Raw genomic sequence first — 27,763 nt, 5'->3', positions numbered from 1 at the left:
GAGTTCGTACGAATTACGGTGAACATGTTTGAAATACGAAAGGTTGCTTCAGCGGCATCGGTGTGTAGAGAGCGTGCCTCAAACGTATCCTAAGTTGGTGGAGAAGCTAGAAGAAAGTCCAACAGTAATTAACAATCGTGGCCACAAAGTCTCACAGAATGGTTTCATAAATTTTAATTTCGTAAAAGCTCGTTGCGGAACCTCTAGACTTTGAGTAAACAGCTGCGCGCAATTTTGTAAGTGACATAAGTAATTTGCGTCCGTCATGATTACGAACGAATTCCGGCGCAATCGTTTCAATTTTAATTAATTCGCAGTCTCTGATGGTAACTGATACAAATCGAAACGATCGACGAAGCAATTGGACGATTTCGTTTTGCAGTGAAAGTAAACTTTGCTGTTTAAATATCGTATTGGAAGACAATTCTCTGCTGGTAAGGTTCGAAATTTGTTAACTGGCATTCTGCAAGCACGAATGATTGTTAAACGATGACTATAAATTTCGAATTAATGTACGTATTTATATTCGCGCGTTTTCGCGTATAAATCTTGCTTGCTTGACAAAGAGAGGATATAAATTTTAATAAAATAGAAAGTTAAATGTTAGACTGCGGATTTTTGTACGAGATACAAATTCTCTGTGTAATTTTCACGGAACAGGAGGCAAATAAAAATGTCTACTATCATTTTGATTAAATTATTCACTGTTTTATTAAAATTCATATTGCAACGTTTTCTTCATTTTTCCGCTGTTATTCATTTTACTTGCTCGGTTCAGTCGCAAACGCATAAAAATCCGTACTCTATCGGTAAATATTACTTGTGGAGGAGTACGTAAGCGATTATTTCTCATTTTCTCCGTTATTTGCCTTGATCCTTTAAAGTGTGGATAAAAGTTCAAATACCGTTGAGCGATAGTCGGTGCAGCATTATATACATTTTCGTATTCTGAAAGAGATTACAGTAAATCCCAACATTGAAAAGACTCCTGCACGTAGATCCTTTAAAGCAGCATGTTTCCGAATTATACTGTTTAAACTTTGTACGCTGGTCTTAAACGTATACATTCGGTGCATCTTACTGCATTTTTCAATGGAAAGCAGACTGCGGATATTTTTCATTTCTTTAGAATTGCAAAAAACAGAAAATAAATAGCAGGTTCATTCCTTCTTAAGTAATTTTAATGGATTAGAAATGATACGTTGATATTTTAAAATTCTTTTAAACTTTTTATCGTTTCAACTTGCAACTACTGCATAAACAAATGCACAGAATTTGGAGTCTAGAGATAACGTGATTTTCTCATGTAACTTGATTTTATTATCACGACAAAGACTGATTTAACGTTAAACGTACGACCGCTGGTCGAATCAAGTGATGGTCAAATAAACTGTGAAAAATTGAAATAAATTCAATCTTGTAATTTTTATGAAGCAATACATGTCAGTCACTTTTAGATCTCGGTACATTTAGTGTTAAGAAAACACAAGAATCAATCGTAGTGATAGCTATCAATTTAGTTGAAATTAATTGTAATACTTGAATCGTAACGATGATTAAAACGAATGATTACAAAAATCTGCGAAAAATATAAAATCCTCGAAGAACTTAACAGAATCTACAAAACGGAACAAAACGGATATAACCTCGTGAAGTTTCTAAAAAAATGTACACTTTGTGCAAAATCAAAATTGTCCTCATCAATTGCAAGACATACAGCACAAGTTTATTCCTCCGTTTAATCACTTCCTCAAATCCTCAGTTTAAATTAGTAAATTAACGTTCTTAGTTTCTTTCAAACTTCTCGTCGTTTCAATTTATTTCTACCCATTGTTGCCATAAATGCATAAAACCTACGGTCCAGTAATAGTTAAAAATATATTGTAAGCAAGACCACGCGATTGCGTTGTATTACGATGTAACCGTGAACGGTGGAAGACAACGTGTACTAAACATTCGGACTATTGACAGCAGAAAGTTTCGTGGAGAAGAAAGGCAATCGTAATATTCTACGGTGCTGTGTCGTATCTCGTCGAATCGAGACGACCTCCAGAAATAAAAATCCCTTGCTGCCTGAAATTGCGAGATTCTCGAACATATGTTAGAAAGTGTTCCTGGTTCGGTATAAGCTCTGCATAATGGAATCGCAGTCTCCATCATATCAAGGGACCTTCGTTCTCCTCCTACCGCGCTCGTCACTTCTTTGTCCCTGCGACGACAGTATCGGGTTCGCCAAGCAACGAAACAAATGCAAAATTGCATCCAGTGCTCCCTGGGACCGCGTTACGTGAACCGAGAGATGCGATTATAGCGTGCAGATTCTCCGGCGTACAATGCGCTCTGTCTATAAACACGCTTTGTCACGCCGCCGCCTTGGAGATGACGCACGGCGAGGTGCTATGGCAAGTGTCGGGGCCGTATGGTATCGTACAATCACAGGCTAATGTGTACAAATAAATGAACATTCTGTTGTTCCGCGGGCACTGATACACGTGTGCCGTGTCACTTGTCACGCCGCGCCGTGTCCCAGCGTGCATCTTCCTTTAGAACGCTGCATCCACTGTTACAGGAAAAGATAAGGTAAAAGTACCTACGGCAGTGGAGCCAATTACTGCGGCACATCCATTTACTGTTCCGTTTGTTTATTTCAAGGCATAATTAATTTTACATTTGTCGGAGAAGACGTGTCAAAATCTTTTTATTTAAATTCATTTGTTTATGTACGTGATCACTGGACTGCGGATCTTTATGCAAAATACGAATTTTCTTTATCGATTGCAGTGAACGAGAGCCAATTAGGAGTTCCTTTCTTTAATCTTTTTAGTACATTAAAAATGATGCGCGAACAGTGCTAAATTTTTAAAATTTGTCCGACGTTCTGAATTCCATCTGGAAATTTTTACAATAAATTTATTATTGTATAATATATATAATATATATTGTATAATATATTATAATATATTATAATATAATATAATATGTATAATATATTAATATATATTATTGTATAATATATATATATATATATATATATATATATATATATATATATATATATATATATAATATATTATACAGAGAGTTGCACCTTCTGGAATAAGATGTACTGTACAGTTGAAACGCGACATTCGTCCTTAAAGCGCTAGCCAATTCGAATCCGAACTTCACTCTTCGCACGACACAACTTCGACATTATCTTATGAATTCTTTATTCATTACTACGTATTGCCTTCACGACCGAATTCTCACCGTCACGGTCGTTATTTACCGTAAATAAACAGAATGGATTAAACCGTGCCGAATGGAGCCGGTCGAGGGAAGTTTAATATTGCATTTCGCGCGCACAGAGCGCACTAGAAAATTTCACAAAACACGTTCGGCGCGGCCGAATACATACATACGTTCCGGCGGCCCGTCGCGTTTCGAAAGCGTGAAAACGAAGCTCCGCGAGTGGCTGCAACGGAATTCGAGCCATTCGGATTCACGAGGATTCCCCTCTATCCCCTGAATCATTCGTTTATTGCTCATAATATCGGGGCAGTTTTCAAGGAACGACTCCATCGTATAAGTCCGGTATAATCGCGGGCGGTTAGGAACAGTTTTCCGCGCGAATACGTTTCGCGGCGCGGCACCCGCGGCTCGAACTTTTTTCCGAAGATATTTTATACGGACGGGGGGGAGAGGGGGGGTTACCGCCGGCAATAACGAAGACGATTCTCTTTATAATTCTGGTTTCATAACACGTACAGGTGAGGTTAACGTGCCGTGCGAGAGGCGTGCCGCCGCCCCGAGTATCCTGGCGCCGAGAAGACGGCGAGAGTATTATAATTCGTCAGCCATTTGCTGCAGGCAGCCAGAACCAGAAGACTCACGGTAAGATTCAGCTGCCGCTATCACGACTGCCGCACAGTGCGACGCGTCGCGATCTAGATGAACGAAACTCGGGATGAGCGATTTTGCTGCATTCATCGGTCGGCGTTGCGTTTCGTAGAGCATTTGAAAGCCAGACAACTATCTGGTTCGTGTTTCACCGCTCGCAACGTAGGGAGGTCTCACCCCCGTTACGGAGATCTCGGGACATGATATATTAAACGACGTTATTCGCTTCTTTGAAAGTGCAAAGGGTTAATATCGTCGCTGGTCCAAAGTTGCACTCCGATAGAACAGTTGGATGGCTGGCGTGAGTATAAGTGGGTTAGACTAATACGACTAATACTAATACTAATACTAATTTTAACTGTTCCTTGTAATGTTGTCTACACATGTCAGAACGCCAAGAAGATACAGTGACCCACAAAAGTGTTCGTGCACCTTTTAGAGCGCAATAACTTTTTTGAAACTGGACTAAGTGACTCGAATTTTTTTTAGATGATAAAGGGACTACTCTACTAGATGATAATTAAAATGCTTTTCTAAAATTTTGCTATTACTTGGAATGACAAAAAAATACTCTCGTTTTTTATCCTTTTTATAGAAGCCTATAATGAAAATGAAAAGAATATGCTTTTCCTAGATCACAGTGACTTGTATCGTACTGGAAATTTGATCGAAATCGGTTAACCGAGAGTCGAGCGTCGAAAGATTTAAAAAAGTGCAGATGTTTTTTTACAGTTTTTAGTCAAAATTGGAACAAAACTGCGATTTTTACCATTAATTTTTAATTTGTTGTAACTCGTAACACCGTCAATCAATTTTTAAAAATTTTCGTTATAGACTAAGGTAAAAAAGTTCAAATGGAGAGTTTATTTTGTTTCTGACATTCCAAGTAATAACAGAAGATGCATTTTGGTCATTGTGTAGTATGAAATAGTGTAAAAATAGTATAGTATAAAAATTCAAGTCACTTAGTCCAGTTTTAAAAAAGTTATTGCGTTTTAAAAGGTGTATGAACAATCTTGTAGGCCACTGTAAGTGGAATAAATTATAAAGTTAAAACTCGTTCACCTGATCTTTTATTATATTTATAGGGAATCGCAAGATATATCGTACCTGTGTGTCTCCAAATCTTTGGCGAACCTAACTGCAGTGCATGCGAGACGGTATATACCACAAAGCCTCAATAGGAGAAACTCTATATCTTTCGTTACATACCCTCCTAACTGGCATTCAACCGTTTCCAAAGCACTGTTTACTGAAGTTGTTCAATGAATATCGAATGAAGTTGTTCAGCTTCGAAGAGAACATTCGTCTGAAACATTTCTTTGCATTTCCAATACATGGAAAAACAATCGCTTGGATGCATTTAAACCAGACACACGGTACATGTTCATCCAATTTTGTAGTCGTGATTTAAGACGTGATTCCACTGAGGCAAGATTTAGGCAACGTGTAGTGTGTGACCAGACTCGAATAGAAATATTTATTTTATCTCCCTTTACGTCAAATTTATTTATGTCAAATTTTTAATTGATACAAGACTTTCTTAGGATACACTGTAAATAATTATAATAATTATTTGTGATAGCATTTCATGCGTCGAAATTTTTGTTAATTATTTGAAATTCTATTTCTTTCGATTACGATTTATGAGAGAAAATAAGCTTATAGAATAAGTACAAACACGCTTTGTTTCGAAAAATAAGCTCTTTCTTATATTTCTCTTGATTAATGAACAATATCGAAACATTTAACACCTGTTTTTAGCAATGTACTCGAATAATAAATGTCTCAAATGCAAACACGAATGTCAAAACATACTCGCGGTTGCTTCGCAGGCTACAATTTCATGGAAATAATATTCAAATGTTTCATTGCAAGCATAATATTTATTTATTATTATTAAAGAAAATATTTATTGTTAAAGTGTTTTTAGGTTGATATTGTGAAATACATATTTTAAATGTTTCATTTAATACAGAAATAAAATATTATATTTCAAATGAAGCATACCTAACACAGTTAAGGGAAACAGTATTTGCAAATATTTGTATCTTTTACTAAAAATATTTTCACGTAGGTCCATTACTTTTCTCATATATTATATTATATTTTGTATATGTTTAATTACTCGCCTATAGGTGATATAACATATTTCTATATAAACGATTTATAGATCTAGACGACTAAAGTTATATTTCCTTCCAATAAATCGAAATATTGCCTCAGTGGAATCACGTTTTTACAATAAAAATTCGATGATCCTGCGACGATCATCGAAACTGATCATCGCCTTTTGCCCAGCCGGATTGGCGATCTGTCTCACACTATCCCGTCTACAGACCCTCGGAATACACGATTATGTTTACCCCGAGGTTTCCACTCGGGCTGGATTAACTCGGTATTTTAATTTCCTTATTTTTACCCTCGACCATCCCTCTCTCCTCGCCCTGCCGCACCCACCCACACCCCATCGACGGCGCCGTTCGAGCGTCTCTGCCGGCAGAGACGGCAGAGACTTGCTTCGAACTGCCTGCGGGCGACGTAACTTTTCAGAAATTGTTAAGTAACACTTCGTAAACGTGCGAAGAATCGATAGAACTCCCTGTTTTTATGGGTCACGTTCCCAGTGCTTTCCTGAAAAATTTTCCTCTTACCTGCCCGCTTGAACTCGCACTTTATTATCCGTCGTTCTGTTGAAAATTTTTGCGGGCCGGCCGCGGCGCGCGGCGTTCGAGCGTTCTCTTAGCGCGAAACGATTTTCACTGTGCGCTTCTGCTCGGCCCGTGTATCGTTTCATCGTTTAATCGTTTATTTGTCGTTCCCCTCGGATGCAGACTATAAAAATTGTTAGTCGAGTTTATAGTTTTATACACACGATTCATTTAAAATTAATTTAATTTAGTCATCCTTGCATATAAACGTTCAATCCATGCGAAACAAGTGAGCCTTCTACTCAACTCAAATTGTGCATCATTTAACCCTTTTAAGTTCTTGAAACAGCTCAAGTTACGCAGCAAGCTAATACTTCTAAACAACGTAATTCCTACAACAAATTAACCTTTTCAAGTTCTTGAAACAGCTCAAAATATGCAGCAAGCTAATACCTCTAAACAACGTAATTCGTACAACAAATCAACCCTTTTAAGTTCCCGAAACAGCTCAAAGTATGCAGCAAACTCATGCTTCTAAACAACGTAATTCGTACAACAAATGAACCCTTTTAAGTTCTCGAAACAGCTCAAAGTATGCAGCAAACTCATGCTTCTAAACAACGTAATTCGTACAACAAATGAACCCTTTTAAGTTCTCGAAACAGCTCAAAATTATGCATCAAGCTAAACAGTCGAGGTTGTTGAAAGAACGCAAGTTGTGGAGCAAGCTAATGCTGGTAAACAGCCCAGCAAGTCAGTCGGTAAAGTAATCTTCCTAAGTGCTAGAAACAACTCAAGTCCGGAGCAATTTCAAAAAAGCTGCCTTGCTTCGGAAGCTTCGCGACGAGTTTTGTGACTGTAATGGTGCGCGAGGAGTTTCGTCACTGGCGAGGCGGTACGAATAGTATATCGCGACTGTAAAGATGGCCGAGAAGTTTTGTGACTGGCAACGGGCGCGAACAACAGTTTTGTGACTGGCACAGGTGCACGAGCAGCTTTGTGACGGCAAGTTCCGCGATGGTAATTTGAAAACGTAAGATAACTGTTTACGCGGATCCCCGCGCGGCACCGCGCGATCGATCGAAAGAGCTCGCACAGAGCCAGCCGCGTCGCCTTTTCGCCGTTTCCCACTGAAACGAGCAGTTTCTCAACATGTGATCGCGAAAGGTAGAAAAAGGGGACTAGATACTCGGCCGGCGCAGCTCATTCTTCAACAATATTAGGAGCTATTCATGCGGCCCCATTGCACTCTTGAAACGCCGCGCGCAATAAACCTCCGCGGGGCGTGCTGCACCGTAGCTGCATACATGCGTACGCGCTGCATATAAGCACGCGCACACGCGTAAAACGAAATTGTTAAACACGGTGTCGCGTCGGTGAAAACGAACGGCGGGCACGGTGACCATAAAATCGCGGAGCACTTGATAGGCCGAAACGGACAGTCGCCACTCGCCTTTCCTCGGTGTTTCGGGACGAACGACGTACTTAGTATTCGCTTCTGCACTGTGCTAGTAATCGCAGTCAAAGGAGGCTGCTAATAGTAGGATTTAAGAGTAGGAGATGCAAAATTATTTATCCGACGAGCAATGGGGAAGTTGTTGAGAATTAACTTTAAGATATTGTCGTGTGTAACGTTCGTTAGTGGTTCGATATTTTCTTTTCTGTAAGGTCATTCATCAGTAGAATGATCGTTGTAAATAATGGGAGCTAAATTTTTCGTACTCCGGTGTGAAGTATATTATAAGTGCAATTTTGAGCAATTCTTTGGGAGTAATTTTGAATCGGTTCACTGAAACATGGTATTGTTCGATATTAAAATATTTAGAAATATGATTGAGTCTGTCAGCTTGGAAATTCATTTCAATGATCGATTTATACAGGTCGAGTCCGAGTTTCGAGTAATTAAAGAGTTAAAGAAATCGCGTAGTCGAAACATGGATCAAGGAAATCATTTTTTATAGAAGAAAATATAAATAAGAATTTATTCAATGCTAACATGTTTCACGTTTTTATATTTTTCATGTGCGAATATAATTTGCCCTATTTAAATTCTGACTTTATTTTAATAAATACTTAGACAATACGCAATAGGTAAAAAAATTAGTTTACTTTGCAGATTAGTTTACAATTAGTCGGTTAGTTAGATTTTGTGAACGTGCAATTGGAAAAACGACGTGCTTCTTATTATTCAATAATAATATGATGTTATATTTTATACTATACACTTTTTCTGATCTTAGCAAACTGATAGAAAATTTAAATAAATAAATTGTAAATCAATTGTAAGCATTGCTATTTCTCAGTAATTTAATTTACACATTACTGAATTATTTCATTAAAATTATGACATTAATTGAGTAGTATATATAGCAATAAGAAGTATAGAAATTTCTTGTACACGAAGGATGTGATTTATTTCTCAATAATTTGAACAAATGCGGATGTTTGTTAAGAAATACTACGACGTAATATTGTTAGACAATGTCAGTTCTCAGACGATCCCGCCCTTCGATCTATCATTCAGTCTTCAAACGCAAAACATATTTTACCTATACTCCTCTAATTACCGGTGTTGCTTTCGAATCTGCGAGGTAATGCAACCCCGCCGAGAATTCAAGCGTAACTCGATGATTTATGATTTACAAACTCATTAATTAGCGATTTCCGTTGGAACAGTTAGCAAATAGTGCAGCGAAAGTTCATTTTCGACCTGCAATTTTCTACGGAATTTGTATGCGAGTTGCTCGAAGGGACTGCTGATATCGTTAAACGGTGCAAATCGTTCGATATTGATGTGATTTCTCTTATTTATGATAGACGTCGCTTCTCCGGTACTAATTAATATTGACACGGTGTTTCCTGTTGCTTTGCTTGTAGATTCAGACCTGTTGAATCATCGATAATGCATTTTGTGATTTGGCAATTGGTATCTAATCTATGTAATATAGCGTTAGAAAATTAAGTAAGTACGTAACGTGAGAAATTTGTATTCAAATGTTTGACATTACAAGTTACATTTTATATCAATCAATAAGTCCATGATCGAACTCGAGGATGAGCACTTGGTTATATTTCAACTTTTATTAATATTCTATTAGCAAGAAAAATGTTAAAATATAACCGATATGTAATCAATTTGATACAGCGTTAAAAACTTAAATAAGTACATAAATTCGAAAATTGCATAAAAATATTTGATGTTATATCGCTCGCAAATTACAAGTTACATTTTATATTAATTATTACGTCCATAATTGAACTTTCGGATGAGCACTTGGCAGTATTTCTACCATCCATATATAGAACTAATTAATGAAGAATTTCAATGTCGAAGAATTTCAAAAATTTCAACTTTATCATAGAATGCAACTTTTATTAACACATCATTAATAAGAGATAAATGATGATATATAATAGAAGAACGTTACGTGTATAAAATACCTTCTGTTTGCTCGAAACTAATAATTTCTCAAACGCTTTCCATTTGGAAAGTTGCGTTCTCCGTTAATTATTTCCGTCGTAACTGAATAAGAAATACGCCAAGATAGAGAGAAGTGAGCAACTTTCTCAATTCCATTAACCGCATAAATAATAATACTTTTTCTGCCGTCTCGTGGTTTGATAGCGTCGCGGCTGGAAGCTCCTCGGGATGTTATTTTGCAATTCGTTAACAAAATTAGTAGCACTTGGACCGCGGGACCAAATTGTCACGTCGTTCGGTTTCGCCGAATAATGGGTTACGGATGATTAGTTTCTATTATTAGCAGAGATCGCCGCAAGTGACTGCTTGAGTTCGCAACTTCCGGAAAATCGATAGTTTTTCTCAAGTTTATAGCCGGCCGCGCTAACATAAGAACAAGATTAGAAACGTGATGATAGTCGGCGCAAATAGCGAGCAGCTGCAATAAAAATAGCGCCGAAGGGCTGCGTTTATTTGCGGGAAGTTTTTCTTATCATTCCTCCAGCCCGAACGTTTTCAAGAGTGCAATGACCTCAAGTTAAGCAATTAAAAAGTAACGGAATGCCGGGGTATTGAGGTGTATGAACCTTGTCTCTGGACAAAGCTAATCCAAAGAATAATGGCTGCCATTAAAACAGTTTGGTATTTGGAGTTTTAAAACTCGATAAATTATTCTCTAGTTGGAAAACTTATTTATGACCTGGGAACCACAAGAGCGCTTCTATTTTCGTGAGTTTCTCGACATCGGTGCACAATTTTAAACCTAATTATTCGTACAAGAAGAAACACGATTACGTGAAATTAATCTCTGAATAACATTTACTCGCCTTCTCCTTAATTCCGTTCCAAAGTCATTCATAACTGATATTGCACTTTTCATTATCGTTCAATATTCATAATTAATATAATTAATATTACTGTCTGCGATAGATGGCTTTCGTTCATTTATCAACCGCGCCATTTCATCTTATTTCTAAGGTTCCATCAACCAGAGGATCCTTAGCAACCATATGTTAGCTCCTTAATGCACAGTAATTTGATACTATATTTGTTGAAATATGCCAATAGACGCAAGAAATTCTGATAGTTTATTGCATAAGTTGATATCGTTCAAGTGTTGTCTGCTAGATGGAGACATCTTTTCTTTTTTAAATATTCGACAGGATGTAATAATGTGGTCGATGGAATTTCTCGAGTTACACAGATTACACGTTGCAGGGTTATCTTTTTTAATTAAATAATAGTGCGCGAGGTTGGTATGTCCGATTCTGAATCTGCTTAAGATGACCCATTTCCTTCTTTCAACCGATGCAGCTGTAATGTTCTCATTTGAAAACTTAGAAAATAATTTATGCGATCCCCGCATAGTGATTAACTTGAGAATGTAGCAAAGACGTCGACTACATTATTTGTTACTGACATCGATTAGACCGTTCCCATTTTAATAAACCCGAGAACTTTTAATAAACCTAAGAATATTACTTTCAGGTAGGTTCAGCAATATTGAAATATTTCTCGGAATCGATATTCTGTAATTCTTTAATTACTCGATCAAGAACCGTGTAAGAATGATATCTCAGTGATCAGAATTTCATAGTCAGATCTACGACGAGCTAGTATTAAAATTTTGATAATATCATTATTAGATAACTGAAAACGAAACGAAAGGAAATCATGCTTTGTCTAAAATAGGAATTTAAACGCATTGGAAAAGGTCTTCTAAAAAATAGGAGTTGCTTGATCATTCATCTTGCGATCATTCATCTTTTCTGATTTGTCACTCTGAATAGTGATCGTTTTAGGTCGATCTATTCACAACGTGTTCAGATAATAAAGGACTTAAATATGAGCCGTTTATTTTGAAAGTGGCCTAAGTTCAATTTTTCAAAAACACCGAGCTAGCTATTTTAATGTTCACATTTCTACGTTATACATATAATTTCATGTCAGCAAAGTTGAAAGAACGCAGTGACCCTTAGGAACACAAAAACATTATACCACCATGTTATCAATTTTAGCAGTATTTTTAGATTTATTAAAACGTAAAAACCTTAAATATCTGGATTTTCAAATAAATGGACTTAGGCCACTTTCAAAATAAACGACTCATATCGTAGGTTCTATCTGGACTCAGATGATGCGCTACATCGTTATTCGAACGTCTAGTTTTTGACAATTAATTGAAATTTTCACACATGTTCCACTACGTGACTACTTCGAAAAATATACCGAAAATAAATTGACAATTAAAATGTTGAATGATCCTGGTCATACCAATCGAGTGTTAATGTACAAGTGTTGACCACTGTTTCAATATCACTAGTAGCGACGCGACGTCGACTGTATATTTTTTTATGCAAACGAATCGTGCATTTCAAGATCAATTTATTGACCTATGACCCTTTGGTCTTCGAAAATCCGCCAAGGTAATGCTGTTTAAAATTAAAAAGTATTTGTCTAGTAGATTATTCCCTCTATCATAAAAAAGAAATTCAAGTCATTTGGTCCAGTTTTAAAAAAAAGTCATACCGTTTTTCAAGTGTCCTTAAGTATAGGACGCTACTATATTCTTAGGAGTCGATTTACGTCACCGCTATTAATCCGGTTCTACGAGCTCGAACACGAAGCTTGACCAGTTATCATTCTGTTTAGTGACCTCCGTGTCCGAGCACCAAGGCGAAGACCTGAAGCTGACGAAGATCTCGCGGCACGAGATAGGCGTGTACCTCTGCATCGCCAGCAACGGTGTTCCGCCGGCAGTCAGCAAACGTATTTCTATCAACGTTCATTGTGAGTAATAGTGATTGCGCTGGTCCGATCGTTTACCGAACTCCTTCGCCTAGAACGAAGGGGAACGGCTACAGCGGGGCTCGGCCACAATCTGTATCTCTGATTCTGTGTCACAGTTCCGCCGGTAATTCATGTACCTAATCAACTGGTCGGTGCTCCTCTGGGCACGGACGTGGCCCTGGAATGTTTTGTCGAGGCTTCGCCGAAGTCGATTAATTATTGGGAGAAGGATAACGGTGAGATCTCTGTTGGCCGCTTGATCTCTGGCTTGTAGCCCGCCGACTCTGGCATGTACCATCGGGCCAAGCAAATCCTGTCAGAGCGCTCCACCTTTCATGTTTCTTTGCTTTACACCCTATGCTCGAACTTCCGTCAAACAATCGACCGATCGATTCTGTTTCGGATCGTGCCGTTTTTGCTCGATTAGGCAGTCTTGTCCGAAACCTCTGCTGGCACCCGAAATCGTTTCTGTCTTTAAGGCGGTATTCTGGTTTAGAGCTTTTAAAAAATCGATTTCTGTTCCAATCCGATTTTTGTTTCTTAAAGTATGTGCCGACGAAAATGTGTCTGCAACAGGATTCGCTCGAATTCGTAACACGTACGAAGTTACAGCTGTTTGAAGACCACCAATCTGCAAGCATACACATATCTCCACGTAACCGATAAACGCGTTTTTCTCGGAACCTCATTTTTTGAACCGGTGCGCGCGATATCTCGAGTTACACTTCAACGATCGACTTCGAAGTCGCACGGAATCTTCGGCAGACGTGCCGCTATCGCAAGAATCACCGTTTTTTTTTAAAAAAAAAGAGTATTTCGTGTATATTTTTTGGGAAATCTTTGAAATTCTCGAATGAAACGTTCGCCTGAGAAGAACTCATTCCGATGATTATCTTAGATAAAAAAACTCTGGTCTACTCGCGATTTGTCCACCATTTGTCCACCATTTGTCCAACGTCTGCACGTTTTCTGCCAATAGCAATCGCCGCGGATATTAAACGGAACACGGTATCGTTTCCGGAAACGTTTGCCATGTAGGTACACAAACACGTTGAAAAACATTGTCGCTAACAAACTCTCCGAATAATGAAAAAAAAAGCTACGCAGAACACGTCGCACCTCGGACAAGTTTGCCGCGCGCACACGTTACGGACGCGTTGCGCTAAAGTATCCTGGTATTTTAATAGTGTCCGGGAACGCGAGGAGAAACGTTACGGTGTGCCAACAGCTGTATAATAAACGAACCTAATCCGGCACAATACGGGCCGAAGTAACGTCATAGAGCCGCAGAACGGGATATTCAATTTTCGAGGAGGACCTTTTCGATGCGGATTTACATTAACGGCGGCGGTCTCTGACACGATTAAAGCGAACTGCACGCTCGTGTCTCGCCACCGTTTGCCAAGGTTGCGAGCACGGCTTTTCTTTAACAGGTTTCATATTTCCGCGCGGGAATTCGCGAAAAAAAGTTGCAGACAAATGCGAGAGTGAATTACTCCCGGCCGTTCGCAAATATATTCTCGTAGCAGTTTGTAGCCTGTGCGAGTAGACACGCTTTCGCTTTAGCGCAACTTCTCCGGAGTACTTCGTCCCAATGCATTCGTATGTAATTTTCACCTCGCACAGAAAATCCTGCGCCCCTTTTTCTCTACCGTATATACGTATATACGTATGCATACATGTATACATGTATTTAGGTGTGTATATATGTATAGACAGAGACAGAGAGAGAGAGAGAGAGAGAGAGAGAGAGAGAGAGACAGGTGTACACCGGGTACATGCGCGCACGAACACACACGCACACGCGAAACCGTTTCGGAGCATAATAAGGAGACCCAGCGGGCGTTTAAGAAGTGAATTTTCGCATACTTTTATACATCGTTGCATATTCTCTGGCTCGTTTTCAATATTCTCAACGATCCCGTATATGCGAGCATATTAAATTTTATTTGAAACTCTTTATGCATTAGATACGATGCGCCTTCATTTTTGGCGGGATGAGAATTATTTTGGGATTCGTGGTACTGACGTTTCACATAGAAATACGGTCGCCGATGAAAATGATCGAACAGCAATTTTGTGTTGACGATGATCACTCAATTTCAGGACAATGAATGCCACGATATAGTACTCGTGTATGCATATAATTAAGGGAAATTAATGTGTCGTGTAAACTTATCATTTTCGCGAAGCGGAAGGTGTTGATCTATTGTGAAATGCTTTTCAAAAATCTGATTCGTTTTTTAGAGTATTTCGTGTATTATCGATTGCTGATAGTTAAATTGAAACCATAATTATAGTTTCTATATTTATCATTTTTACAAGGCATATTTTAGCAATTTAATTCAAAGTAAAAATGTGACACGAAAAGGATGACATTTTACTCAAACCACTTTAACAAGATTTCTAGGAATCGTCCGCAGCAACATTGTTCGGGTTGTAACTGAGAACGAGTTGGTTTTACAGGGAAAAATAAATGTAAAATGGTGAATGGAACTTTTTTTCATACGGTGTTTCATTGTTGGGAAAACTGGATTTCAATATTTCTCTCGTACCAGCGCAACGGACCCATTGTTTGATCATCACTTGCCGTTTCTAATTGTAGCGAATATACGTGGTGCTAGAGTTTCGCTTGTTTATAGATAATTCCGCACTAACAAGTCATATTATTTTATAATATTGAAATAGTTCTAATCCTGCCATACGTTGCTTTATTTAAAATAATCTTCGTCTATTGAACATTTCTAATCAATGTAACTGAATGTTGACTTTCTCGTTGGAATTCAATTAATCGTGTCTTATGTTTATAGCATTTATAGTATTTGTAGTATTTGTAGTATTTGTAGTATTTATAGTATTTATAGTATTTATAGTATTTGTAGTATTTGTAGTATTTATAGTGTTTGTAGTATTTATAGTATTTGTAGTATTTGTAGTATTTGTAGTATTTGTATTTATAGTATTTATAGTATTTGTAGTATTTGTAGTATTTGTAGTATTTGTAGTATTTATAGTATTTGTAGAATTTGTATTTGTAGTATTTATAGTATTTGTAGTATTTGTAGTATTTGTAGTATTTATAGTATTTGTAGAATTTGTATTTGTAGTATTTATAGTATTTGTAGTATTTGTAGTATTTGTAGTATCTGTAGTATCTGTAGTGTTTGTAGTATTTGTAGTATTTGTAGTATTTATAGTATTTATAATATTTATGGTACTTATGATACTTATGGAATTTATAGAATTTATAAAATTTATAGAATTTATTGAATTTATTGAATTTATTGAATTTATTGAATTTATTGAATTTATTGAATTTATTGAATTTATTGAATTTATTGAATTTATAGAATTTATAGAATTTATAGAATTTATAGAATAATGTCTGATCATAATCGATGAATTCTATCGTGTTTACACAAACCTCTTAAAAATTGTGGCTGATTACCTGTTATTTAAAAAGAAAATTCTACTATGTAGAAACCAATATTTTTTCTTCAATGATATTATTCAATTAATTTTAAATGAAAGTCATTAAATCCGAGCGAAGAGTATTTGTTACATAATATATATGTATGGATGTGAAAATGGATATTTATAAATAGTATTTTTCTGTTCCCATAGTAATGATAATAGCGAGCCAGCAGTACGGTGTACAGGCGATCCCGAAATCCCAGTTCGAAGTCAGGATGGTGCTGACTATTCGAAATCTGCAGAAACGCGACGTGGGAACCTATCAGTGCGTGGCCAAAAATTCTCTAGGCGCCTCCGAGAGCAGTATTCGGTTATATCGTGAGTGTATATGCCACTGAAATATTTCGAAAGCGACCTCGCGTGTCTGTACTTTCCGCCAATATATTTTATTTACATGTTGCGGCTGTGTATCTTTTGCTTTCCAGTCGCATTTTCTATAATTTATTATTCACCTCGTGCAGCTCGCATGCTTTCACGTGTGCGCGCGTAACGAGATTATTAGACGCAGACATTAATTCGCTACCTTTTTAACACGAATTTGATGTTTTCTTATATACACAGACAACAATGATGAATGTTTCAGGCGTGCTTCAGGCAATCGATGAATCTATTCATAAAAATAGGCTTCATTTAATGTATTTCTTGAAGTAACATAGTGTTTCATAAGTTTCGAAACAATAAACAATCCAAATATTTGATCGATCTATCAACGTTTCTTTTTTTCAATTTGCAATTACGTGCTAAAAGAAGCAAATTTTAATATACATGAAAAAGGAAATTTTTAAGAAGAAACAGCGTCTTTATTTTTTCTTGTTCTATTAAAGTTACAAAAATGTGAAGAAAAATAAGCTACTGAATTACTTTGCGTATTCCAACAATTATGACACATGACTTTTCCAGTATTGATATTTTACCATATTTTTTAAGTACAGAAATTATTCAGTTAATATATATTTTATAGCCTTTTTGAACTGCAACGCATTCAATTAATGTACAAGCTAAAACAACTCGTCCAAAAATGCAGTTTTCAAACTGATACATTTACTGTGGTTTGTGCAGAAATAAATTACGAAGAAAATCGTGTATGGAGATTTTTCAAACCGTCAAATTTTCTCACAAATATATATTGCTGCCGTAATTCGATTCAGTGTAAACAATCCTACAAAAAAAAAGATACATGTATTTCCAACATTTCATCGGAAATATTACTAGTACACCCAATTCTGTTTTTACACGGCTTCGATTTAACAAGGTGTAGAAAAATAAATTCAATTTCCTTTTTTACACGATTTCATTCGATTTAGCTCGGTTGAAAACAGTCTTTTCATAAAGACCTTTTGTAAATATCTTTTTTTTCCGCGCGGTATTTTGTTTACACGTTTTTGATTTAACAAGGTGTGTAAAAGGAGAAAAGAAAACAAGAATTGAATTTCCTTTTCACACGATATCATTGTGCCGCGATTAAAAAGAATTCTTTTCACAAAGACCCACGATAACGGAGATATTGCTTTGCGACGGCTTTAGCGTATCACCGTGTACATTCGCAGTTGTCGAATGTGGTCGAACAAAAGCGATCCGGAACGTGTAAGTAGCTCGCTAGACGTTTCTCCTTTAGCGTGGCCGCGATGTCGGCGGGTAGGGGATAGGGTTGGCAGGCGATTGTAACAGTCGCGGGGTAACGAAAGAGTGAACAATTCAGCGGCATTCGAAAGGCTTCGCGATAACGAGGCGAGGCAGGCGCGGAACTAACATAAGCGTGCGAGAGCGGAGCCGGGTTGATAGCTGTTGCGCTTAGCGCCGGAAATCCGTCTCGGGTTGGTGTTATTTCACGGCTGATACGTAACGAGCCGGCAGGTTAACGAGTCTTTGCGGAAGCCCCGCGTGGAAATTGTTGGCCCGGCCTGGTCCCGCGCGGCCCGGCCGCGTCGCGGCTAAGACCGGAGTCCTCCGCGAAGACTGATCGTCCTATCATAGAAACAAGGAGCCCTGCTCCACGGAGCAAACACGGCCGCGCGTTTACAAGCATCCTCACTTTGCCGGCGGAAGTCCCCGAGGATTTCGCGACGACATCAGAGCAGTCGTACCGCCTTCTTTCGGTCAATCCTCATCTATTCGCATACGATCCCCGGGATCTTTCAATCAGGTCAGAGCACTCCAGGGAGAGACAGCCGGGTACCCAAAGCACTTCGCCTGAAGGATCTCGCACGCGGCTCGCTCCTCGGTAAATCGTCACGAGCGGCGCCGACAAGCTCAGACCCGATTACGTCTTGGGAATCAATGCCGTTTCGTGATACCGAGATTTACTTATTTCCTACGATGCAGCCTCCTCCTCCTTCTCCTCCTCCTCCTCCTCCTCGTCCTTTTCCTCCTTCTTCTTCTTCTTCTTCTCCACCCGTCTTCTTCCTCTTCTTCTCTTGCTCATCCCGCGCCCGCTGCTCCCGGCACAGCACTCGCCCTCGGTTCGTATATTCTCGTTTATCGTGAAAGCGTTGACGATGATTTCGCGACGCGTCGTCGAGGAATGAACGAGCTCCACTTTGATCTCCGCCGGCTGGCTTGCGAAGTGGACCGAGAGAAATTGGTAGTGAGGCACTGCACTGTCACAGCAACAACGATTCCTTCGTTTCTCTTTCGGATGGGGGGACTGCGGAACCCGATGCACTGGGTGCGCCGTACGGGGTGCATCGGGCGCAGCACGAAATTCGAGAGATCAACTTTCTATTTCGGGACAGTTAATTGTGAAATTCAGTTTACGATATCAGAGGTGGAGTTATGAACGTCGCCGCGAAACGAACAAGTTTCGCTCATAATGAGGATACGTGGACAAATTCAGACTCTTTTGGGCAACGAAATTCAGTTTCTGTTTTTTATTGAATTGAGAGCAAAGTATTTATTGAAATAGTGACATTATTTCGTAGCGAAAGTATTGTTTCGATTAATTTTTGTATTTATCGATAACTATGTATTTTAGAATGAGTGAACAGAATAATAGTATTAGAACAATGTTTTTCCAATTACAATAGAACTTCGACTCGGTTTCTGTTTTTTTACTGAATTGAAAGCAAAGTATTTATTGAAATAGTGACATTATTTCGTAGCGAAAGTATTGTTTCGATTAATTTTTGTATTTATCGATAACTATGTATTTTAGAATGAGTGAACAGAATAATAGTATTAGAACAATGTTTTTCCAATTACAATCGAACTTCGACTCGGTTTCTGTTTTTTTACTGAATTGAAAGCAAAGTATTTATTGAAATAGTGACATTATTTCGTAGCGAAAGTATTGTTTCGATTAATTTTTGTATTTATCGATAACTATGTATTTTAGAATGAGTGAACAGAATAATAGTATTAGAACAATGTTTTTCCAATTACAATCGAACTTCGACTCGGTTTCTGTTTTTTTACTGAATTGAAAGCAAAGTATTTATTGAAATAGTGATATTATTTCCGCAGTGAGAGTATTGTTTCGATTAATTATTGATCAATAACTATTTTCGAATGGATATTCAGTACAACAGTATACGTAAAAGCTGTTTCAATTATAACCGAACATCAATTACGTTTGTTTATTCAATAATGGACAATACATGAATGATTTATTGAGTCGCACAATTTCAGGAATTTATGCATACAGCTCTAAGAATCGTAGTAAAAAACACTTGAAGCTCGAATTAAATCGCAAGCTTATTTTAATTCGAAAATCGTTCTTGATTACATTATAATCATAGAGAGTAATTCGGTGTTACCGGTTTACCACGTTAACTTGACGTAAATTGATAATTAGGGGACGGTAAGATTGGTGGGAAACGGATAATAGCGTGCTGTGTACAATGTAGATAGATATATTAATCTATGGTCAAACACATCAGCCACCTGTACTCAAAAGCATGTGTGCTCGACGAGAGATTAAATATCATTTTCTCGATAACAATGCTCTACACGCGAACACAATCTATTTTATATATTTTCATCATTTTTAATTGCGAAACTATTGTTCTCCGACTATCGATTCTGCGCCAAAATTAAAGTAAGAAACATCGAATAATTTTATTTTATAGGCAAATTCGTTTTCAGAAAATAATGCTTATCGTTAGTGACTCTGGTGACCCTATCATCGAGTGTCTGACCATGGTTTGCCGATTCTACTTATGTCAATAATCCCAAAGCAAAATCGCGATAGTGCATTCACAGTTGAGTGTGCGAGTAATTTCAATAATGCACAATCAAATTCGGAGATTATTTTCAATTAAACAAAATGAATTCCTTTGCTGTTTCACCTTCATTCTTCTTCTTTCATTTCTTTTTAACGTATCGCACGATGTTTCAAATCGATTTAAAGTGGTTACATTTTAATTGAAATGAAAAAGTAAAATGAAACACGAGAAGAAATTTTTACCATCTCGATTGCGAAACTACTTTCGAAGCACATTGTATTCATAATTTTATTCGCAAATTATCGACCATGAAAAATGAATATACTGTACAATAAAATTAAATTCAACCAGAAGATGAAATTTTTCAACGTGTCTGCGTATTTTGCATGAAAGCGACTATTTCGATGAATCGCGCAGCAATTTACCCATGAATATTCCCTTGACTTTTAGTCACGGTCTTGTAATCATTACGAATAATTTTCTCGTTGGAAATTTCTTCGCCAACTGGATATTCTGTTTCGATTGACAGAAAGCGTTCGCCCGAATAAATGATGTGGGACAGTGATGAACACTTGCCCGGAAAGACGATAAAACTTCCGCAACGGTGTTCGTAACCTGTCGCATTGTTGGAATGCTAAGAAGACGGGTGAGCGAAGCAAAAGTTTATCTCAAACAGGAAACTAAATCTATCAAGTTGCAAATGAATGACGGCGAATCACTGCCGGAACTGTTTTTCATTTTTATTCTGCATGCTCCTTTATTTGTTATTGTTTCATTTATATTGTTTCGTAAGAGTTTGTAACGACTCGGTTAAAAAAACTCTTACCGATTTCGTTGTACTAACCACCAAATAACCACAGTTGGTATGTTTTCTTAATCACTCTATGTTCACGGTATGCAATGAGTCTTCCTACATCTAAAATTCCTCGCGGGATTCCACGAATTTTGCTGGAAACCCAAACATATTACATCTGCTATTGCACAGTATACTCTACTGCTTAGTAACGTTTGCATAAAATTCGTTTTTCTGCATCTTTTACCAGTCATATTCGTAATGTTATTCTTTTGTGCAAAAACAGTTAATTTTTAAATAGTCACCTATTTTAAGGAAATGACTCAATTTTATTAAATATATACAGGGTGTTCCACGATTATTTTAACAGCCGACAATGAGGGGTAGCTGAGGTCGTTTCAAGTAACTTTTTACTTTGCGAAAATGCAATCTGCAGCTTTGTTTACGAGTTATTAACGAAAAACACTGACATAAACTTCACATAACCTTGGTATGTCAAGGTTACGTCAAGGTTATTGATAATATTCATCATATTTGTCTAACAAATATGTATACAAAATTTGGCTACTACAAAATTAACAATTAAACACTTGATTTAATAAAATTAAATTAAATTTATGATTGTGAACAACAGAGACATTTGTCACTGAACATATTCTTTAGTAAATTGCTGACAAATTAATATTAATAAAAACATACAGATTGAGTAGCTTCTGTAAATATATTTTGTTCAAACTGTTTTCTGACAGTGCAACAAAAACAAGAGAAACTAAAAATTTAGAAATAAATTCGATTTTCAATTAAAATACAGTATTACTGACTTTTAGATATAAATAGAATTTATTCATATTTCTTTCTCACAAAAAAAAATCCCACGAGGATACTTTCATTATTAATCCTAATAAATTTGGTTAACATTTGTTAGAAACGCCCGAAAACAAGGTCGGTCTTCTTAAAGTGCAATAGCCAGTAAGTACACCGCGAATGTATATGCAAATTCGCATTTCCATAGACTAATTCATAAAAGCTCGAATTAAATAGAAATTTACTTCTTCCGCGAGTTTCGGTATGCTAAAAGCAAAACAGAAGCTTCGCGCCACTATACCAAAGTTTTTTCTTTCTTGCGTTTTAATAATTCAGTGATGCTAAATCTGCCTTCTAGTTTCCATAAACAGCGTGTTACAAAGGAAATATTGAAATAATTGTTTAAAAATCAGCTTTAACTTATACATGAATTCGATCGGTCGAAATTCTTAATTGTTCGATTTCGAGCTAACAGAATATCTCGAAACTATTTTGCAAGAACAAAATTGTTATTCGAGGGATAAATTATTTTAAACGTTTACAACATATTCAGCGATACGTTCCAACTTATAAAACGATGTACATTTTTAATTGGAAAACATGTTATATCGAATTTCTATAATAATACCACGCTATTCACACGTCATTCAATACATCCAGATTAAATGTTTTATCAATTTGCAGATTCGTATGCAATTCATATTTACATGTGTAAGTAAACAAAAAAGTAAAAAAAGTAAAAAAATCGTATGAGGATGGTCTACATGCAAAAATTATGCTAATAATTATGCTAAATATACAATGATTATTATAATACATACATTCGTTTTAATTTAATTTTATATTCCAGATCATATCGAAATATTTTCATTGATTGCCTGCAAGCTGTGAAATGATTACTTCATTTTTGCAGCAAATTGATAATCTATTATCCAGTTTTAATAATTCTCCAATAACAGAATCCTACATTTGGGTATCTAATGGGTACCTGATCGTTGACATAAGTGTTAACCCCTTGTCTTACGATTTCTTTTGTAACTGTATTGATTGAAACGCGTTTTTGTCTTTAATAATTTCGTACCAGAAAAGATAATTTATTATTATTTATAATTTATTGTGCGAATAACAAAAAGAATAGAATTATATTTCACACTATTTAAGAGAAAGAGACAACATTTATATATAATATCAAACCTTCACAATGATTAGTAAACTTAATTAGAAATGCTCGTAATGAGTCTGACACAATATTATAGGACAAGGGGTTAAGTTATTAGGAAACGGAAAGAGGTCGTGAGGATTTTTACGTTTATTGCAAAGAAAATCCACAGTTCCACGCGTTCCTTATTAAGAAGAATTTATCTTCGATGATTCCACGTATCCACTAAAAACAATATATTCATTAGCTTGAAGTTAACTGTAGCTAGAGGTGTGCATATTTTATTCGAATACCGAATAACGAATAATATTTTATTCGAAGAATTTATTCGACAGATTATCCGAATAAAATTTTATTCGAAGAATTTATTCGACATATTATCCGAGTAACAAATTTTATTCAAAGAATTTATCCGAAAACTGCTCGACGCTGACTGTAGTCAACTTCAACCCAGAAAATATGAATAACAACTAGTCCGCGGATCCAAATGCAAAATCTAATTTTTATAAACTGTTTTATAAAAATCTGAACAAGGAAACGATCCCTTATATCAATTAGAAAATTGTTTTCATAGTGAACGTCGAATAACAATGCAATTAGATATTCGTTAATATGCACATTTAATTGTCCTTCAAAAACTTGCATAAAAATCCGCAATCCAACAACAATAATACAGATGTCCGGAAACGGTGCACCGGCCATAACCGGTAAATCTACGATCGATTTCTGAGCGATGCTAACGTAAAAACCGCACGAACTTCTTCCGGTACCTAACAGAAAAACCAGAGGAACGAATGAGATTTGCTGGCCACTAAAACAGAACATCCCATTGGCATGCTTCGCAGAGATTTCAGGGCCGGCGAGAACGCAAACAGCAGCCCGGCCGTCGTTTTACGACGAGGAGGACGAAACCGTTTACGGCTCGGCGGAGATGGACAAAATGGAGAACAGGCCTCTGTCGGTGGACAACGCGATCAATGGCCATCTGGGATACCCATCAGTGGCGACTCCGGTGCCGACTATGAGGATCGGCAAAAAGAGGCCAACGATCGGCGCGGCCTCGAACGCGGATCATCGGTCGGCTTCTAGTCTGCTGATCATCGTTCTGACGCTGATCGCCGTCTACCAGCGATGCCAATGAACCAGCCGACCAGAGGTTTGAGAAATCTGTTAAAATCACGATCGATACGAGGCCGGTCCGGCAGATGGTACGCTTTGTTTCTCGGTTAATTCGGCGCCGACGAAGTATCGTCTTCCCTGAGTGGCTTATTCTTAAATCGTAGCTTTAATAACGGAACAACGGAGAACGGATCGCGGCGCGGCGCGCGGCGGTTCCCGGTTGAAACGATCATGGTTGGGCACTATGCGGGACACGTACCGCGATGTCGGCATGCGGAACGGGCAAGAATATGTTTAACAAGGGAATGACGACCGATTTAAGCTAGAATTTTCTGTCGCCCCTGCTTAATTGCTCGGTTTGCAACGCTGAGACTTGAGTGATTTCAGCGATACTTTTCCGAACCAACTACGAAGAGGTTCTTGTTGAAATTTTTGTGATGATCGAGCTCACGTTTGAGAAATTCGCATTAATTTTGTTCACAGAAAATACGAGCGATTCAAATCGTAATTTCTTGATTCTCCTATTTGACAGCCCGATTTAGGCGCTGAAAGTATAGTGCTCTTTGCGATTATTTTCTGAACTGATTATAAAGAAGTTCTTCTCGAAACTTTTGCGATAATTGAGCCGATGTTTCGGGAATATGTAACAATTTTGTTGGAGAAGAGGCGACCGATTGCAACGCTGAGACTTGAGCGATTTCTGCGATTTTTTTCGGAATCAACTATGTAGAGGTTCTTTTTGAAAACGTGTTTGAGGAAGGTTTGCTGATTTTTTCGTGGAGACACGCGCGATAGAAACTGATTTGTCTAAATATTTATATAGAGCTACATAACTGGTGAAACTGGTGAGCATTCCATAATTTCCAATTTAATTGGATGGTTGAACTCAATGGAGCCAAATGTGGAAAAACGACTAACTGATCGTATACAAATAAATTCCATAAATTTTAGCAATTCTTGTTCTTTGTATTCGCTTGTTTTCTCATTAGACTCCGCGTTATTTTATGTTTTATTTTATTTTATTATTTTTATTTTATGTTCAAACGTCATTTATCATTTAATCTACCAACAATTTTCTAATAGCTGTTCTTAAAATTGATGTTTAACATATAAGAATTTCTTAAAAAATCGTTTAGAAACTACAACAATGGCATCCACATGGCATCTATGGCAATCAAATTATTTAGATTAGTATAATGCAACAAATCCCTTCGAAATAGTTCCCTCGAAGTAGCTTCTCTTAGACACGATTCACTATGAATAAGCTTCCTGTAAATAAAGAGTGAAAACGAAATAACATTCTTAACATCGGACCAAATGACCTGAATTTTTTCGTAACGTCAAAAACATTAGTCTACTTTAGATAATGTGTAAACAAATTTTTGTAGAGATCGCAGTTGGTTGGAATTACAGAGAAAAATAAAAAAAAATCATTTTAGATGAAGGCAAAATCGCATCAAACAATTATCAAAAATGTCATAAGTTAGTTCCCACATTTCGAAGATCTTAAGAAGTTAAAGTTTTGATTCGGTTATGAAAATTACATATCGAATTTTATCTAAAAGGATTAACGTTGTTTTTAAATACAAGTAAAATTACTATGAGTGATCAAGGGGAGCAGGGTAATCGAGACACTCACGCAATTCGTAAAAATTAGAATAAACGGTTCCCGTGGAAATACCAAAGTTCGAAAACCGGTGTCCGTATAACATAAATCCTGGCATCGCAAAAATGTTCACGCCCGAGGAACGCAAAAAATCTGGGGAGCTTCCGACGCCTGGAATGACGGTTCTATAGCGTTTAACGTTTTTGTTAATGTGATCGCCAGCGATACGAGGGGGGCCGAATTAGCTCGTACGACTCATAAATTATATAGTCGCGACGATGGAGGAAATGAAACGCGCGAGCCGCGTACGTCGGAACTTTATTTTCCGCCGGCGAAAAGGAGAACGTTGAAATATTAACAAGTGTATCCCGGACATGTGCGAACTCGGTGTTTGCATTGATCCGGCACTGCGCGATTGCTTCTATCCAGTTCTATCTGTTAGCTAATAAAAAATAACGCTTCGAAACTTCGAAATGTCGGACGACGAACGATTCTATCGGGAAAATTCCGACGGAATTATTAGATCCCGTAGAATTGCATTCTATTCATTGGCCCCTCTATTTACATTTGCGAAAACAAAGAATCCTTTATTCGCTGCTTGCCCATTATTGATTCCTCGAGCGCGGCTCGTTGATCACGAAACTATTCGCCGATTGCTATTTAACAGCGATTTCGTTCTAACGTTTCACACTTTCGCTGTCCCATCGTTCGCGCATCGTTCTGGGGAATCCATTTTTGTGGACAGCTCCGTTAATTGGTCTTTTGTTATACTAGATTCAGACTCCTTCAATTAACGTTATTCTTTTTATAGATAACATAATCCTTTTTAGAATCGTTTAAAAGGATTATTCGAAAACAATAGAAGCAACGTTTCATTTTAACACTTTGACTGCCGCGTCACCCGTATGCGGATGATGAAATTATTTAAAATTTAATTTCCATGCTAATCCATAAAAATTTCTTCATTTTATTAAGATTCACAATTGGTAAGAATGTTGAAATAGTTATCGATGTTATATAATCATCCTTTGCAAGTTTAATTTAATTGATTAAAATACTTGAATTCTATGAAATTTTGAGATGCTTTCGGCGCGGTCGTCAATGTGTTAATATAGATTATCGTCAGCAAAATTTTATTAGGACAATTAGAAGAAAGTTCGAAGAGTAATTGGACGTATCGGTTTCTATTTTATTAAATTGTTAAGATTCAAACAATCAAACGACACGATTTTGACGTGCATGTTTATTATTTCTGCAAGTAAAGTACAAAGAAAAGAACAAATGAAGCCAACAAAATTTTTTGATCGGCACTTCTAGTGAAACCGAATTAATTTTATGTATTTGCACGAATGAAAAGTAATTAATTCATAGGAACGACGCAAATAAAGCGACATGTACTGTTTCGCCGAAATGTGAAAATCGTAGTGCAATCCTGGACACCGCTTAAAAAATCGACTACATAAAAAAGTCTCGATTATATCAAATTCGGTTTATTACAGTACTATAAACACGTAAATTTCTGTAAATTTCGAAATATCGTCGGATACACATGATACATCGAATAAATCTTGAAATTCTCATTTTCCAAACGCAACATGATCAACAAATTTCAACAACGTAAATTCCCGGCAAAAAATTGACAATGAAACGTTGCGTTTATGCAGTGTATATTATTTAATCTTTAATGAATTAAATAACGGCTTCGGTCATCTTTCAAATCGTTTTCTATCTACCTTTAAATGTCGAATGAAATAACGGTACGTGCAGAACATAAAATGCATGAAAAAATATGCAGGAGAAATTCATTTCGTTCTAAGCGCGAGCAATAATTCTGAAATTTTTTATAAAAATGAAACGAGAAATGTTAA

At 37.0% G+C, this 27,763-nt stretch overlaps 1 protein-coding gene across 2 annotated transcripts in view; it reads left to right on the top strand.

Moving 5' to 3' along the window:
* Positions 1–25,905, top strand: part of LOC117219143 (lachesin) — a 185,546-nt gene extending 159,641 nt beyond the window's left edge. For both annotated transcript variants that reach the window (XM_033468061.2, XM_033468062.2), the window contains exons 6-10: positions 3,750–3,873; positions 12,643–12,780; positions 12,897–13,016; positions 16,405–16,572; positions 24,016–25,905. In XM_033468061.2, coding sequence (XP_033323952.1) covers positions 3,750–3,873; positions 12,643–12,780; positions 12,897–13,016; positions 16,405–16,572; positions 24,016–24,311 — 846 coding nt within the window. In that variant the 3' untranslated portion in view covers positions 24,312–25,905. The remainder of the gene's footprint in view (positions 1–3,749; positions 3,874–12,642; positions 12,781–12,896; positions 13,017–16,404; positions 16,573–24,015) is intronic.
* Positions 25,906–27,763: the final 1,858 nt, after the last annotated feature.

The sequence above is a fragment of the Megalopta genalis genome, chromosome 11, assembly GCF_051020955.1.
Source record: "Megalopta genalis isolate 19385.01 chromosome 11, iyMegGena1_principal, whole genome shotgun sequence".
Classification (NCBI taxonomy): Eukaryota; Metazoa; Arthropoda; class Insecta; order Hymenoptera; family Halictidae; genus Megalopta; species Megalopta genalis.
Note: the sequence above shows the minus strand (reverse complement) of the source record. Positions and strands in the feature narration are given on the sequence as shown.